Raw genomic sequence first — 17,696 nt, 5'->3', positions numbered from 1 at the left:
TATAATTTGCTTATTGATTTACAACGACCTATATTCCCAATTATCCTGCTTTATTTTTTATTGGCTTGCCACCGAATCAACTGATAAGCCAAGCAACTCTTTAGTTTACTGGAACAGGGCCCAAAGTACTGTAAGATGTTTTAAATTGCTTACTGCCCTTAAATGTTTTGTTGAATCCATGTCCAGAATATAGCTGATATCTCTACTTATAATGGCTCTTGCAAATAGCAGCTGGGTGAGAAAGACTTCTGTTGAAGGGCTGTAAGCAAGGATGGAAAAAAATCCTCATAAGAATGTCAGTAGCTGGTTTTCATTAGCAAAAACTTGATTTAGTTTCAAGTGTAAGAGACTCAGCAGCTTGGGTCAGTTGCTGGGACAGTGCCTTTTTAAGCCATTTTTTTAGTGCTAGTTCTAGGTACAAAAGCATCATCCCATAGGGATTTGCTAGCTATCTCAAATTTTTCTTTAGCTGTGCAGAAAACTTTATCCAGTCCTTGTATGACAGACTAGTTACAGCTGTAACTATCTCAGTTTACAGCATAAACAGTTTTTGTATTAAAATGGGTCATCAAACTTTGTTGTAGTCTTGGCTGATAATACTGTCTTAGATCCAGTATGGATAAAGAACTCTTGCTTTAGTGCATTTTTACATTACCGTCCTGATTTTGCTATGCACCTATTCAAGTCAATAGTGTAATTTCTTTGATTACTCTAAGGTATTACAGGTTAAGGCTTTGCTTGTGGGAAATTACAGTGATGTTAGGTATTGTGTAGTTTTCTTAAGGTGCTATCTGAATAGAATGTGTCGACCTTGAAGACTTCTGTGGGGTGAAATGACTCGCTGCTTTCTGTTACTTGCTAGGCTGAATTCCCTCGGCTTCCGCAAGATCTGAAAGGACAAACATTTTCACATATATTTGGAACTAACACCTCTAGCCTGGAACTTCTCTTGATGAGCAGGAAGATCAAAGGACCATGCTGGCTGGAAATAAAAAATCCACGTATGGTGGTTTGCATGTGAAATAATTGGTTGCTGGAAAACACACATAATTATAGATCGGGGGAGGAGGGGAGATTGAAATTGTACTGATAAATCATTGTTTTGTAAATTAACCTTGCAATTTATCTGTGTAACAATTTGTACTAGATAACGAAACTTATTCTTCTTTGAGAACTCTACCCATATAAAGTTGCAGACTGTACAGATGAGGTTATAGCTTTGGCAGTGAGAGAGAACTACGCAGTGGCTAGTAGCTACTCTTCAGTACACACCCTAAAGCCACTTCCAGAGTTATTTTCCTAGAAATGTATTCCTCTTTCTTCTCTTGATAACTTAATGTTTGTGCTTTTTCTGCAGATGTATCTTTAAGGACAAGCTGGTGCTAGATGGCTTTTTTGTTTGTATATTAGGGTGTTTTTTTTCTGGTGCTTAGAAAAGTTTGTGGTACGGAGCTTCTTTAGTTTGAAATCCTTTCCACCTCATGAGTGGCATGCAGTGTGGGCTGTATATTCCCCGGAATGTAGGGAAGTTGATCATACTGGTCAACAGGCACATCTGTTAGTACAAACTCCTTGGGGCACTTGGTTTGACTGTAGAATTGACAGTATGAACGCTGACAGGGGGAGGATTCTCCTCTTCAGCACCGTGCGCAGTCACTGACAAAGCTGATACCAGCAAGGATTTTGAGCTAGAACAGACAAGACAAATCCCTGACTGCTGAAAGATGGATTAGCTGTGCTGGGTTTTCCACAAGACATTGGCAAGCAGCAGTGTACTTTCTGGCAGTAACTTTAAAGGCCTAAGAATGGTTTTTCATCTGCACTCTTTGCCCGAGAGCTGACCTTGTATTTCTTTGATATTTTCTTTCTTCACCTGAAGAGTCTAGAGCCGTTTTGTTCCTCATCTCCAGTAGGACAGATGTAATGGCAGTGATTCAGTTCAGGCAGTATTCAGTTTTACTTAATGCTTATGTGCATTATTGGCCCCTTAGGAACTACCTTGCCTGAGCTGAGATGCTGACTCCATGCCAGAGTGAAATGGTAATCGAAGGGAGCTCTTTTTTCCTATTTCCATATCTCTACTACAGCGTTCAGGTTCCAGAGAAAGTCTGTATCTTGGTATCAGAATTGCTCGTTTCAGAACTGTAGCATGCCTGCTCTGTTGAAAACTGTCTTTTAAGATGGCTAGTTCTATTTATGCAAATTTCTGTAGTGGTTGCACTGGATTTTGTGCCCTAAAGCTGGGTGGTTGGGGTTTTTTTGTGTTTTGTTTTGTGGGATGTGTGGTTTGTTTTTTGGTTTTTGTTGAGGGGAGGGCGTGTCTAGTTTATCAGAAGGTTCTTGCATTCTTGTAGCTTCCCTTCCACACTTCCCATAGAGGGTCTTGGAAATAAGCGAGTCTCAAACCATTTGATCAGACTTCTACAACTTCCTCAAAAACTGCCATTGCCATTCATAATGAACCTGTCTTTGCAATTTGAGTATCAGAGCTAGATAGCTAACAGAGCTTTTATAGAGCAGTGGTCTCCAGACCTGTTAGATAGCACACCCCTGTCAGTAAAAAATTGAGCATGTACTCCTAATATATATTTATTTATTTATAAACTATATACATGTACCACTGTGCTAAATATTATGTACGTTGTAAAATAAACACAAAAATAGAATTGAAAAAAGGACGAGGTATTTGAAATAAATACTTTTAAAAGGATTTATTAATGGTACAAAAAATATTTTCTTCACATCCCAATGGATTGTCTTATGTGCCCCATTTTGGAGACCACTGCTCTGTACAGTGCCAGCTGAAGCTCTGGGTGTTAAGATACTGGAGATCAAAGAAAAGAACTGTTAAGCAATTGATTGCCTGTCTTCCTTTGGAGAGATCATCACTGTTTTATAAATGAATATATTTTAGTCAGTTACCTTTTTGCATTTAGAGCAGTGTTAATGAAAGAAGGTAAAATATATGGGTTTCCAGAGAGGAGTCAGTTTTGCAGGGAGTAAGATAACTAGGTCTACCACAGCTGTCTTCAAAAGGTTAATCCATCAGAAGTGTAACCTCCACTTCTTACTGCATGTAATGTTACCTCATCAGCATCTTTTGTGAGTGATCACCTTTTTTTTTTTTTAAAGCAAGTGAAGAATTACAGACCAAAAAAATTCTCAAATTATAATGGGTGCTTAACGTGTCTTTTTTCTCCATCTATCTGTATAATTTTTTAGCTCTTGTACATTTTATGTCTAAGTAGCTTTCTGTGGCCTCTCTTATATTTTAGGATAGCTTATATTACCAGGGTAGGATGAACACTTATGATATTCCCCATCTCTCTTATTTCCATAATGGTGTTTCTGAAGGACTATATCTAAATGAATTAATTATCTGGTGCATTTCAGTCAGTCATATGTTTTTGTTCTCTTTTGATCAAAATTCTTTTGATTAGCACTCTGGCTGCCTTTTCTGTAGCATTTGAGAAATTTCTGAGTATTCTTTCACTTGCATTAGTTTAATTTTTGTGAAGCTGCCTCCCTTTGGACTGGCTACAAGATTAGATGCTAAGAGGTAGTATATTAATTTAGGTGGAGTTATGTTCACTTGGCTTATACCTTTCTCTACTATGACTCTGTAAAGCTGCCTGAAGTATTTTTTTGCATTACACATCTTCCTGACCTTGATACAAATCTTCTCCCTCCTCTTTGGTGTTGAAGAGCCCCTGGTGTGACTCTCTGTTTCTGCTTGGGAATGTGGGCCCAGGGAGTTACCAAAAATTGGGTGGAATTAGTCTTGGACTGTCCCGCTAGGGCAAAACATTAAAAAGACCGACTGTGTGCAACAGTGCCATTAGAGAAGCCTTACCTGTTGTTCCCAGAAGAATGAAGGTGGCTTGTGTTGTTTCTTCAGAGCCTTCAAATCAGTCGGTCACCTGGTGTAAGGTGGAGGCTGTGGCCATGAAGCCTGGCTTGGTGAATGTGGTTAAAGGTCTTTCTCCTCCTCCTCCTCTTGTGGTCATGTCTGTCAGCATGAAGACCACTCAGAACCCAAAGACTCACCAGAATGAGGTAAGTCGTCTTCTCTCATTCTGGTTTCATTTTGTTCTTTGGCATATACTAGCAATTTTTTAAGGCTTGGAAGAACTTCACCTGCTAAAACATGTTTAAATATATTTACTGCTGTATAAAATTTCTGTGCTGTAGGTTTTTCAAGGCAATTTTTACTGGAGTCTCACCAGCATGATAACTGTGGGTTCAGGGGGCCTGTTTGGTGACAATATTTACTGTGACAGTGGATCCTACGTATTTTTTCAAGCATTCTGTTTTTTCTGTTGTGCGTAATAGTTATAAATGAGACTGTCCCAGAACAGCTGTTGATAGATTATTATTATTTGTTTGGTAGAGATAATCATAGGTTCTAGGTAAAACGACTGGGTTTTTCTGCTGATAAAACTAATTTTGAAATAGAATGAGAATTTTGTCTAAATCTTACAGTACCTGCTATTCTTCTGTGAGATCTTTCCTTTCTTCAGAAAGGAGGAGAGATGTAGGTGGCCACTCTCAGTTGTGGACTGCAGTTCACAGTGTGTAGTTAGGCACATTTATCTGTTTTTCAGCATGCGCCTCCCTAGCTTAGGAAGAGATTTAGTGCTCACTAATAGGATAGGATACTATTTTCTGGGTGATTGAATGGAAGAAAAATTAGGCTGGCAAATTTTTGAAGCAGAACTAGTCCTGTTGTTGCAGTTAAAATTATTTTTGGGGCGGTATGGAAAATTCCTGGTTTCTAACCAATGTATTGAGACATATGCAAAGTACCAACAGGACTCTGCTTCACAAGATGTTTCGAAGGCCTGCCTACTTTGTCTTCTGTTGGATTTTCCTGACCAGTGCATGAGAAGCCAGTACATCCTTCCTGCCAGCAAAGCAAGCACAGAAGCACCAATAAAGCTAACAGCTTCTAAACACTGAAACCTCTTGGCTTCTTGGCAGTCTTGACTGCTTGCCCAAGGGCAGCCCTTCCGGAGACAAGGCTTCTCTGCATGTTCTGTCCTGCTCATATGTCCCCTGCACTTCATAGGGAATCCTTTTAATTGTGGGGTCTGTTCAGATCCAGAACAAAATTTCATAAAAGCAGAGTTTTCCAAAATGATTTATCTTTCCTTTCAGGTTTCTAAGATAATTGTTTAGGAGTAAGTTCTGCTTTATTTCACTTGAGATCAATTGATAACTTTTCTTTATTTAGCCATTTCTGGTTGGAATAGTTGGAATTAATTTTAAAATGATCTTTTGTAGAAACAAGAGAAAAAGATGAGGATAGTAGTCATGGTTATGAAGTTGTGTGTTCTGTATCTTCTTGGTATAGATTGTGGCTGTTGCAGCTCTGATTCATCAGAAATTTCCTTTGGATAAGGCTCCACCGCAGCCTCCTTTTCAGACACACTTCTGTGGTACGTACTTGAAACAGTTCATGAGTAGAAAAAAAATTCCTTTAGAGTTTTTCTTTTGTTATTGTGGATTTTCAGTAGTGGGTTTGTGGTTTTGGTTGGTTGGTTGGGGTTTTTTGTTAGGCTTTTTTACTTAATTTTGTCACTCCAGCAATAACAGCTTAGAATAGGTAAGTGACAAAGTTTCAACTCCCAGACAGGTTTTTCTCCCTGTTTTTAACTTCACTGATTACTGACTTTATATTGAAGACTATTGGAAAAAAAAATATCTTAGTTTGAGATGATGCAAAGTAACCCTGCTTTGTAGAGTTTCCTATCATTTTTATTAGTTTTTCTTTATCATGTGTTCTCTTGATTACTTCACCCATTATTTTAGACCATTTATTTATTGTCACTTAATTACTTTTCAGTTCTTCTGAATGGAAATAAAAAATAAAAGTTTCATTTATTTATAAACACCTTTTCTTAGGAAAGGAAGGTCTCTTGCAGCAGTGTCATTATAGTAAGATCAGCTAAACCTTCTGATTCAGACCCTAATCAGAAATGAGGAAGACTACTGAATGCTTGTTAGAGGAAGTTTTTTGGAAGCTCAGACCATAGTTGTAATCTCCAACAATAACCTCAGATATGGCTGATTAAAATTGCTTAAGATAACTGGGTAATGAGCAAAGTATTAAAGACAAGTATTCACACAAGGCTAGCTTTTTAGAATTAAAAGTTAGTTTTGCTTAGTTCCCTTGTGGATGGATGCTTATGGGGAGAGTACAATTAAAAACTTGACTGTAAGAACAAATATAACTTCTTTTGCAGTTGTTTCCAAACCGAGTGATTGCATTTTTCCTTATGATTTCAAAGAAGCTACTAAAAAGAAGGTAATTTCATTTTGTTAGCCTTCTGATTGCAGTATCCTTTAACATAGGAACTTCATGTTTCTGTGGGTAAGTTATGCAAGAGAAATATTCAACGAATGGCATTATTATTTCATTAGTTTTCCACTCTGCAAACCTAAATCCAGGTATTTTTCTCTCTTGCTTGTAAAAAGGGAGGTGTGTGCTCTGTGTGGTTCAGTACTGCTGCTAGTTGTGCTCATAAAATAGATGGAGTGTTGGACAAGAGAGTTAGCCTCTTTGCAAAACCTTTCTAAAATTGTGATTTGTTTTCATTGTACTTGACCATGTACTCGTACTAAACAGGGAGAATTTGTTTCTTTTATTGGAGAGTAAAGTCTGTCAGAATTTAGAAGACACCTTTTCTAAAGGGCAGTGGGAGAGCTGACAGAATAATAAAGTATTTAAACCTGTTTTTGTTTTTCCTCTGTTTCTGTGTGATCTTAAGCCTGTGAGTGAAGAATGCACATGGAGCATTTTCCTGGTGTGCTTGATTCTTAGGAGGCTCTTAAAATATCTCCAGACACCTGCATACAAAAGCAAAATGGAAAAAGGCCTCTGAGAAAAGCTTTCTATGTCTATGGGAGTGAGAACAAAAAGCCTTGAATTATAGAAGGAAAGGGAGAACTCTGTGGTGCTTTATTATTGTCTTGTAACTAGGAGGGGAGAGGAGATGTTATCATTTTAAACTTATTGGGTCATTGAAATCAGTGCTCTCTTCCTCCTTTTAGAATGCTAAAATAGAAATTGCTGCAACAGAGAGAACACTGCTGGGATTTTTCCTTGCGAAGATTCACAAAATTGACCCAGATGTTGTTGTGGTGAGTAGGTCTGAGACTTTAGAGTTAAATTAAAGCATATTGTCAGTTCTTCAGCTTTGTTCTTCTACTTTTGTCCCCTTATAGGTTTATTAATGTTTATCTTAGGCTGCCATGTGAATTGAATTTGCTTATAAGACAGCAGGTGTACTTTGATACAACAATGATACAGAATTTTCCCTGACAACATTTTATACATCCTATAATTTCCCATAAAACCTGAAATAGGCAGTATTTCCATAGTACCTGAAACAAGTATTTTTTTTTTTTTTTTTTTAAATCCTTACTCGCAAAGACAAAACACAACAACAAAAAAACCCTTGTGATTTTCTGGAAGAATGGGAGTTCTTGGTATACTTAGGAGTCTCTTTTAGTTCAGATGCTCGTATATTTGTGTCACCATTTAGATTGTGCTTACACTGTAAATCAAAATGACAAACTATACAAATCAGTGGGATCTTAGCAAAGTTCTTTAATAAGCTTTCATATGTTTTGTACTATATTGGCAGCTGAGGATTTAGTATAATTACTCCTTTTTTGTTATGTTTAATTAATGTAGAGTCCTGATTTTCATTTAATGAAATTGTGAAGACAATTTGAAGTTGGTTATAGATTTGAGGTTGGTCACATACAACTTGTTATTTTTCGGTATGTAAATACAAATAGTGAGCTGTCAGATTCCTGATGTTTTCAGCTCACTGTGGCTGGTGTTTGCCCTACCAGCTGAGCCTTCCTGGTTGTTATGGGGAGGAATCACAGGAAACACAGCAGCCGGTGGTTTTGAATTGAAGATGCCAGTAGTAGGGGTGTGAGAGCTCTGATCCTAAAAAGAACAGAGCTGTGTTAGTGGAGTTAATTTGCACCTGGTTTAATTAAGTGCTGTTGAAAACCAAGCTGTATCAATATAGGTAGGACTATGGCTGTAATGCTGCTGCTGATTTTAAGGAGCTTCTATATCACAGTATTGCACTACACGGATGTATCTGAAATGGTGATCCTGCAGATCCTGGTGGCTGACTGGTCCACACAGGCTCATGTTCAGGGTAGCGTTTTGCTTTCAGCTGAGGTTACAGACCAATGTTGTCAATGTCCTTAGCATTATTTGCAAATATTACTGAAGTACTTTTGATTTGTAAATATTGGTTGCAAGGTGTGCCTGTCCAGATTTAGCAGCTATGCCTGTTGTAGTATCAAAGGAAAAAAAAAAAAAAACATAACATTGTTTTGTCAGTATTGAGGCTTTCATGGATGGTGAGAAAAGGAAATATTCGTAGCTAAGTTTATATGCTGTATAAAGAATGTTGGTGGGGTTTTTTTCTGGAAAGCTTTAAATCCTAATCTCTGGTATCAAAGCATAGAGCTGAATTGTGTGTGCTATGAGACAGTTATAGAGCTGATTTTGGTATTCTGCTGAACAGCACTGTTAGTGTTAAGACTAATGAGTACTGTTGATGAATGTTCTCTTAGAAAGTGCTTTCTGTAAGAGAGATAATGCCTCAATTAGTTGGAAAAGAACACAAAGGGCAAAGGAATACAGAGTGTGTGAAAGTAAGTCTTTCAATTTGCATTTGGTGTAACCTTTTTTTTTATTTTTTCTGCTGCAAGGGTCATAATATTTATGGATTTGATCTGGAAGTGCTGCTTCAAAGAATTAATGTGAGCAAAGTCCCTCACTGGTCCAAGATAGGTCGACTGAGGAGGTCCAATATGCCAAAGCTTGGGGTAATAAAATTGCTCAAGTCTTTTAAGCCCCTTTATGTTGCATGTGATTAAAAATGAATTAATTTTGCTGAGAATTCGTAAATGTGACACTGATGTATTTTGACTGTTGGTCATGTGGAATTTCATGTGTCCCAGATCAGAAATGATGGGTGTTTATACGACTTTTATTACAGTAATAAGCTAAACTAATTTTCAAGTTAGGCTAATTTAGTTTACATATCTCAACTAGATGATGGTAATGACAGATTAATTGCAATAGTCTTTACTGTAACAGTCTTTGTCTGCTGTAACTGTAAAATGAGAAGATGTACTTTGGATTGATTGGTGAATCATCTCATAGAGAGCTGCTGAGTTAATAATTCTGTAGTTCTTAGTACATATTTCTTAGTACATATTTGTTCAGAGGACAAAGTGTGAGACTTGGAGTACTGAAGTGCTGAACGTGGTCATATTCTTGCCTGTTCCTGTCCTTCGTAGAGGCCAAGATGAGTGTTTGTGTGTGGTTCGTTCTGTGACCTTTCTGTCCTCCAAAAAATGTCTTTGGAGGAAAACCAAAATCCACACCCATGTTCTTGTTGGGACTGTTCTAATTATTAAAGCAAAAAAAAAGTATTAATGGTATTGAGTATTTAGAGTATTAGAGTATTTAGTGACCAACTGACTTAACAAAACACATGCTTGTAGGACTCAAGTAATTTGTTCTCATGTTTGTATGTTTCATTTTGTTTGGGTTTTTCTCTCCTTGTGTGATATCGTTAAGGGTCGAGGAGGGTTTGCTGAGAGGAATGCTGCCTGCGGTCGAATGATCTGTGATGTAGAACTTTCTGCTAAAGAATTAATTCGTTGCAAAAGTTACCATTTGTCTGAACTGGTCCATCAGATATTGAAAACTGAGAGGATAACAATTCTACCAGAGGAAATTAGAAATATGTACAGGTATGTTCCTGAATCATGTTTTTAATCTTTCACTGGAAAGTAGAGGGGTTCGTTTCCCACTATACAATCTCATGCTTGCTTATTTGATTTCTCATGGAGATGGTGACTTTCCATACTGGTATTTGGAAAATGAAGTATTATTTTAATAGCATTTTATAATGTTTCAGGTTACTCATGGGTGGTAGCTTATTATGTGTGAAGCAAATTGATTTTTGAGAGCATTGGTTTAAATACACTAATAGGATATGCAAGCTTGAGTTTTGGGGAGGGGTCAGTTAAAAGGGTTTGCTATATAATTTGACACTGGTGTGCTACAGATACCATGTTTTCTATACAGCATATAGGTCTAAACTACTAGAGTGCAAAGGAGGCTGATTGTACTTTACTGGGCCATCCCTCTTCTTTTCCCAGTGATTCTTCTCACTTAATGTTCATGCTGGAAAACACCTGGACAGATGCCAGGTTCATTCTCCAGATCATGTGTGAGCTGAACGTTCTGCCACTGGCTCTTCAAATAACAAACATCTCTGGGAATGTCATGGTATGTTTTTATTACTTTTTGCTTCCCCACCCCCCTTGTCCCACAAAAACAGGTCTGTGTTTGATTTGCTAGTTCTAATTTGTAAACAGTAATTGAGAATGTATGATGTATAAATCTTTTTGCTGTAATGAGTGTGGGAGTTCAATGATCTAGTCAGGTAATGTAAAACTTCCTTAAAAATACCACATTTGAGTTTTGTGCATGGTGATGATACAGAATAATAGTTATGTTAGGTGAACTTACAATTAGTTGAAGGATGTTGCGTAGTCTATTTCTGCGTGTCAGTGTTTTCTATGCTTTGCTTTTAATGCTTTTTTTTCCACTCCTTTCTATAGTCAAGGACAATGATGGGTGGACGATCTGAACGTAATGAGTTCTTGCTGCTTCATGCTTTTCATGAAAAAGACTACATAGTGCCAGACAAACAAGTTTTTAAAAAGCCTCTGCAGAAGCTGGTGGGTCCAGTTTTTCTCTTTCCAAAAGTTTTTATCAAAAAGGAAAAAAAAATATTTCCATTTTTTGCATACTATGTTTCTGTGAGAGCATGGAAAACCCAAAAATATGTTAGATGTAACATATAACTTAATGTTACAGCTTATACTTAATTAATATTTTTTTTTTGTTGAGTTGATAACGGAGATAGGTATGGTTTAAAGGGACAGTGTAACACCTTTTCCATTATATCACAGATGTACAGAAACTCAGTTGCTCTTTTAGTTGAAAACTGAAATAAGCAAAGTACTTGTCTGTGTAGGGGAACATTAAAGATGGAGATAGCGTTGCACAATAGATGCATGTCTGCCCTACAGTTATTTTGCTGATGAACAGTATTTCAAGTATAATTTGTAAGATGGGTGATATGGGAATGTGGATAAAATATCTAGGGGCATTTAAAAAAAAAAAAAGCCTTTGGATAGTATCTGTGTAAATAATATTTCTAGAAACATCTATATGTATGTTAGTATACAAATTACAATTCAAGAATGTATTTGTATTTTGCTCTATTTTACTTTTTAGTTTTTCTTTCAAAAAAGTTCCACAGCAAATTCCAAAGCAATAAATTCTGTTGATTGTATTGTTGCATCAAAGCAGTGTTGGAATTTTAAAGAATTCAGAATAGCATTGAACAACTAGAAGAAAAATTCTTATAACAACAAAACAAATAGCAGAATACTCTTTAGATCAGTAATAATATTTTTATTTGTTTTATTAAAGCCCAGCTATTGTATTTCCAAAACCTGCATTTTATTTGGGCAATAATACTACTTCTGGGTCATGAGTTGATTTTTTTTTTTTTCCCTAGTGTTGACATTTACAGCCAGACAGAACATGCATACTCGTGCTATGTTGAATGATGACAATTCTTTAAGGTCTTTGCAATCTCTTGTTAGAAGTTTGTTCCTATAGGATTTGACTTGAATGCTGTTTTGACATGTAGAGAGCTTTAATAAGTATCATGATGAAAACACCATGTTTTGCATGTATTTTAAAAGGAACTCTGCACTGGCTCCTAATTTCACATTTAATTTGCCAAAAATAACTCCTCCAACAGTACAGAAATCTTGGAGACTATATAATGACTTTTTTAAATGCCAAATGTAGGTGGATGAAGATGAAGATTTTGAAGATCAGAATAAATCAAAGATAGGGAAAAAGAAAGCAGCATATGCTGGAGGCTTAGTCTTGGATCCCAAAGTCGGTAAGATGTGGCAATTTCCTTCCTTCTGTGAAGTTGGAGACAGGTAGGTTATATTAATACAGAGAAATGGTAATCTGTATTTTGGGGGAGTTTGGTGTGGTAGTTTGGAGGGGGAAGGGGATTGTTGTGTACAAGAAAATTCCCAACATTTGTTGTAGAACTATTCATTCTTGGAACATTTTTCTCTTAGCTTTTTTGTGAGAAGATTATGGTCTTGCAAAGAATTAGGACTGTTTATCTGTGTATAATTTTCTAATGGACACGTACGTTTTCTTTCAGTTTCTCCTCTATGTGGGGAAAACTGTACAAGTGTCCTATAGTAACACAGAAGCTATCTGTTCAACTCTGGTGAGTTAATGGGGTTGGATCGTTCCACTTCTGACAGCTTTCTATGATAGGCAGTGGTGCATCTCAATAACTACTTTAAAGGGATTTAGATGCTGGAAATGTGGTACAATTTCTTACTGTTAACTTAAATGTTAATTGTGGAGTTGGATGAAGTCCTTGGGGAGACCGAGTAATTATGACTTTTGTTTTAAACTCTGTTTTAGGTTTTTATGACAAGTTTATTTTGCTTCTCGACTTCAACAGCTTGTACCCTTCAATTATCCAGGAGTTCAACATCTGCTTTACCACAGTGCAGCGGCTGTCATCAGAAGCACAGAAAAAGGCAGAGGTTTGTGTGCTTTAACTTGTGACTTAGGTTTCACTGTCTTAACTTCAGTGTTTTTTCTGTGAATAGGCTTTGTAAAAATCTGTTCTTTTCCACTATTTATTGTTTTGGGGTTTTTTCCCCCCTCTCACATGTAAAAAAATTGATTCTTGTTTAAAGATGCATCATAGTAAGTTTTGAGTTGAGACTTTTTGAATATTGTATGTCTTGTCATTTTCCTTTCAGTAATACTCTTACAGAATCTTGGTAAGTTCTCTCCCATCTAAATAAAATTGGTTTCTTCGTGAAACAAGAGTTTCAGTGAGGCTCTGTTGTCTCTTTTCAGTCCCAGGTCCTCCTAGCAATTTCTGAGCCCTTTGACCAATTTCTTCCTAACTTGGTAGAAGCTTCCTAAAGTGAAGTTGACACAGAATTCATGCAAACATACCTGAATGAGGGAGACAAAAGCCTTGTGCTTCTGCTTGTGGGAAAGGATGCAATACGAGCTCAACCCTTATTAGACATCAGGAAAACTATGTGTGTGTCTTGGGGGTGTGATACTGTGACTATGTCAGCTGCAGGATCAGCTTCATGGAAATTCTTGGTGTTTAATAGAGCATTAAACTGTATTAAACACAACTGAAAAACTTCCTGAAGGTATAGTTCCACATACTGTTTTCTCAGCAGCTCTATTGGCCATGACTTATTTGTGGTTGCTTATTCTTATTTCCTCAGCTGTGCTGGCACAGCTTTTGGTGAAGCTGTGCTGTAAACTGAAGCAGTGAGCTGGTTAGGTCTAAAAGTTAAACCTGAGGTTTTTATTTTTAACTGGTATCAGCTCACAGGTCAGAATTAGTGTGTTGTGCAAAAGTAGTTATGGGACGTAGTTAGTTCCATAAGTGAAATATCAGCACCATAGCAGAAATGAGGAAGAAAGTATGTGGGACTTTCAGTAAGTTCCTCCAAAATCTCTGTGGATTTACCTCACTTATTTAAGTGTGCTTCGAACTGAAGCATGTAATTTTGTCTTCTGTCAAGGTATGATATTTAATCAGATTTTGGTGTCATTCTCGTTATGGTTCTTCCCAAAGTGCTTTACTGAACTTGCTAACCTCATAGAATCTCTGTTGTCCTTTCTTTGTATATTTCTGTCTGTTTCATTGAGCTTCAAACTTCTTTCCATTTTTGCAGAGCAGCCATTTCACTGGTTATGCTAACATGAATGTCTGCTTTGTTTGGTTATTTTGCTATAATCAAGAGTTGCTTGGGGTGAAGTTCTCATTCTGCTGCTACTATTGATTCCTCTTTTTGGTCAGTTATCTTATTCAAAGTATCAGTTCCATAGGTGCTCCATTTTACAGTTCTGAACACCAAAAATACTTAATGCAATATTAAGAAATAGGATGGATTTTTTTAGCATGAAAAGAATTGCTTCTGTGTGTGCTTTTCTGTATTTTATATATATATATGCACCCCTAAAAGTGAGGGGGTGTGTGTGTGGTGTCTGGATTTATATATATATATATATGCACAAATGTACATACATGTATACATACATACATATATATATCTTTAAAAAAACCCCACATTTTAAAAAAAATAAATAAATTCCTGCTACTGGTCTGTGTCTCTCTTGGATTTCTCCCAGAATCAGGATTAATGCCTGTCCCCCAGAAGTGAATAAGTAATATAGTTAAGTACTACAAAAAATTTCTCAAGCTTGTTCTAAACTGTGTGATACCAGCTGTGTGGTTTGCGCTTTTTTCCCCCCCAAGCTTTTCATTTAACACATCAAAATCTAATTTCAAGCAAAAGAATGATAATCAGTGGTGATCATTTGACAGGTTGAAGAAGAGGAGGTAATTCCAGAGCTTCCGGACCCATCTCTGGAAATGGGAGTTTTGCCTAAAGAAATCAGAAAACTGGTGGAGAGAAGGCGCCAAGTTAAGCAGTTAATGAAACAACCAGATTTGAATCCTGACCTTTATTTACAGGTGTGTTTTATGGAACTCCTTTGATTTTCCTTCCAGTCCCCTTAAGTGTCCTGATCAGCCTTGCAGAACAGGGATGATTAGTAGTGGGAGCGATTGTCATGTCCTTTACTTGCAGCCCACTATTGCTGCAGACGATATAAAAAGCTGTGAATGTAATTGTGAACGTTAAGTTCTGTTCTCTGGCTATGGTTGTATCATTTTTGCTGGTTATGTTTCTTTTCAGTATGATATCAGACAGAAAGCTTTGAAACTCACTGCTAACAGTATGTATGGCTGCCTGGGATTTTCCTTCAGCAGATTCTATGCCAAGCCTTTGGCTGCTTTGGTGACGCATAAAGGGAGAGAGGTAAGTCATTCAACAGGTTGTACACACATGTAAAAAGGGTGAATTTAAGCCATGTACTTTTTCATTTAATAGGAGAATGATCTTGGTTTTGAACCTTTTCCAGAATTGTGGTTTTTATCTTACTTGTACTGCAGAAGTTGGGGAAAAAAAAAGAAACTGGTGTCTAGAAAAGAATCAGATAAATGTCTGTAAAGACAAGTTGAGGCTCTAGCTAGAGCCTTGCTTTGAATTAAACTGCTTAGTTTCAATGGGCCAGATAATGGTGACAGAAAAATCAAGGCTGCTTTCACGTTTTCCATGAATTTCCAGTTCTGCTTGATGGATTAGTCTTTGATTTGGTGGTATGCTTCAGCTTTGGATGAGCTTGCCTTTGGCAGGACTGTCCTGTGGCCTGGTATGTTGAGCTCACAAAATCCTCAGGTTTGTGACAGGGCTGATGAATCACATGGTGACAGTGTGTCTCAGGGCCTTATTTTCAGAAACTCTTTGTTCCTTAAAATGAAGCTTTACATTAGCTTCAAGAGGCCTTAAATCTTCAATCTTGAGAGTTGCCCTTATCTTTATAGGCAAAACTACTCTTGCTATTGATTAGGGTGGCAGCTGGATGCAGACCACATCAGTTTGGTCCCAGTGGGAATATTAATCATTAAAAATCCAAAACATACTACTGATATACAGTGTCTGAAAACATATTTTTTAGTGATGCTTCATATTGGTTCTTTATGGGAGGAGAGTACCAAGCATGATTCTGCAGATGTGGCAGAATGGCTGGTCAGCCTTTGTGTTGAGCAGGAGGATGGATGAGTTCACATCTGTGTTCAGAGGCACATAATCCCTGCGACCTGAGGGCACAGCTGTCCTTCTTGTGGACTACCCAATGCACTGAAGGTCCATTTACAATGCCCAACTGGTTGCATAGGGGCATTTTGTTTCTGATAACACATCTTTGTTTTTAGGTCTTCCCATCTAAACAGTTCTCTAGAGACAACACCACATTTGTTGTCCTCCCGCTATATGTAACCAGTATGTTTAACCTTACACACGTTTAATGAGGAAGTAATTTCTAGGTTTGGTAAGAGCAAATATGCTCTCCAGCCATGTGAATTCAAAAGTTAAATGTTTCCTTTAAGGAAGTAGTGTCTTTTTTTTTTGGTGGTGCTCTTTATCTACGGGGTTGGCATGAAAAGCAGCTGTGTAATAGTTTTATATTTTCTAGCAATGGTTTACAAGTCATGAATTTGACTTCTTGGGTTTGGTTTTTTTAATGATCTCCATTAGTCATATGAAACACCTGTCACAAACTGGGTATTGTATGGAAATGAGCTTTTGAACTCTGTTAAGGGGGAGAAATACTTTTGTTTGCACGTACAGTTTATTCTAATTGTCTGTGACTTAACAGTTATAGATAATGTTGCAGAAAACTCTGGTGTTCCTGCATTATGTTCCAAAGTGATGGTGGAATGGGAAAATCCTAAACAGGTAGTGCAGGATGCACTAGGGAGCACTTTGAGACACTTTTTCTTATATACTTGATTATTATTTTTTTTGGAAAGGATGTCTTACCTCTTAAATTCTGGTGGTGGTAGGCATGGGCTTGCTTCTGCCAAGCCTTTGCACACATTTGAATCTCCAGTTTTTAGTTGCTCTGAATTTGGGGAAAAACTCATTACTATGGCACAGTGTTACCTGGAAGTATGTTGTACCCAGTGCAGGTCTAAAAGTTCCTTTATGACATGGGGCTGCTTGGAGCACAGCAGAGAGATGCCAATGGGAGTCTGTGGGAGTCGGTCTGCATCTGGCAGCACTAGTGCTGAGCTCAGTAAGACATTACTATCTCAGTAGGTCTCCTCCATGCAGTACAGCACCTCCCATAGAGCTAAAACTATTGCTTTTTTTCCCATTCTTTGAGGTGGATTAGTATTCATTACTCTGGATACTGTGGAGACAAACTTTTGAACAAAATTTGAGAATTTTTCAGCGTGATCTGTAATTTTATGCTCCTGTGTAAGTGTGATAGATTCTGATGAAATACACTGTATATGCTCTGTTCTGAAAACTTGTATTTTGAAGTAAGTAGTCAATAAACAGATACAGCTTTATTAGTTCCTTGGTTTTTCAGTAGTATTTGCCATAAAAGACACAAGAGGACACCTTTTGTTTTCTGGGTTTTTTTTAAGGTGAAATATTTAATGTGGAAAAATACTGCTTTAAAATTTTGTATTAGTCTTTCTATTCATATGTTTCCTTTTACCACTAAAACTTAAGTATGAAAATGTAAGAGATGAACATTAAGTATAAGGAGATTTGGGTTCTCTATAATTAAAAAATAAGTACTGTGGAAAAATGTCATTGATCTAAATTTAAATGGCCTTTTATGATAATAAGTAATTGATTATTATTTTTTTTTAACTGCTGTGGAGGGACCTGAGTAAATGCAGGTAGGCTTGTAGATGTCTAAGCAGGAAAAATACTGTGTGGGATGAAAACTGAACTTAATATTTGCACTAACACAATTACAGTTCAGTTGTAATTCTTAGCAGAATAATTGAAAGTGGAAATTACATATTTCAAGTTGAAGAAGTTCTTGAAGTTCATCGTAGCGTTAACTTTTCATGTAGCTGAGAGAGAATGAGTTTTGATGACTTTGGTAAATTTCTGCTTTCTGA

The 17,696-nt window shown here is 37.1% G+C and overlaps 1 protein-coding gene and 1 non-coding gene across 3 annotated transcripts in view; both read left to right on the top strand.

Annotated features, from left to right (window-relative positions):
* POLA1 (DNA polymerase alpha 1, catalytic subunit) overlaps nt 1–17,696 on the top strand; it is a 204,158-nt gene that overhangs the window by 21,642 nt on the left and 164,820 nt on the right. For both annotated transcript variants that reach the window (XM_040582492.1, XM_040582491.1), the window contains exons 14-26: nt 863–1,001; nt 3,899–4,056; nt 5,354–5,438; nt 6,246–6,307; nt 7,054–7,143; nt 8,746–8,862; nt 9,623–9,798; nt 10,210–10,339; nt 10,675–10,794; nt 11,942–12,038; nt 12,590–12,714; nt 14,535–14,684; nt 14,908–15,030. In XM_040582492.1, the coding sequence (XP_040438426.1) occupies nt 863–1,001; nt 3,899–4,056; nt 5,354–5,438; nt 6,246–6,307; nt 7,054–7,143; nt 8,746–8,862; nt 9,623–9,798; nt 10,210–10,339; nt 10,675–10,794; nt 11,942–12,038; nt 12,590–12,714; nt 14,535–14,684; nt 14,908–15,030 (1,572 nt within the window). The remainder of the gene's footprint in view (nt 1–862; nt 1,002–3,898; nt 4,057–5,353; nt 5,439–6,245; nt 6,308–7,053; nt 7,144–8,745; nt 8,863–9,622; nt 9,799–10,209; nt 10,340–10,674; nt 10,795–11,941; nt 12,039–12,589; nt 12,715–14,534; nt 14,685–14,907; nt 15,031–17,696) is intronic.
* On the top strand, nt 12,295–12,425 carry LOC121084139. The gene has a single exon (XR_005826607.1).

Source organism: Falco naumanni, chromosome 2, assembly GCF_017639655.2.
Source record: "Falco naumanni isolate bFalNau1 chromosome 2, bFalNau1.pat, whole genome shotgun sequence".
Classification (NCBI taxonomy): domain Eukaryota; kingdom Metazoa; phylum Chordata; class Aves; order Falconiformes; family Falconidae; genus Falco; species Falco naumanni.
Note: the sequence above shows the minus strand (reverse complement) of the source record. Positions and strands in the feature narration are given on the sequence as shown.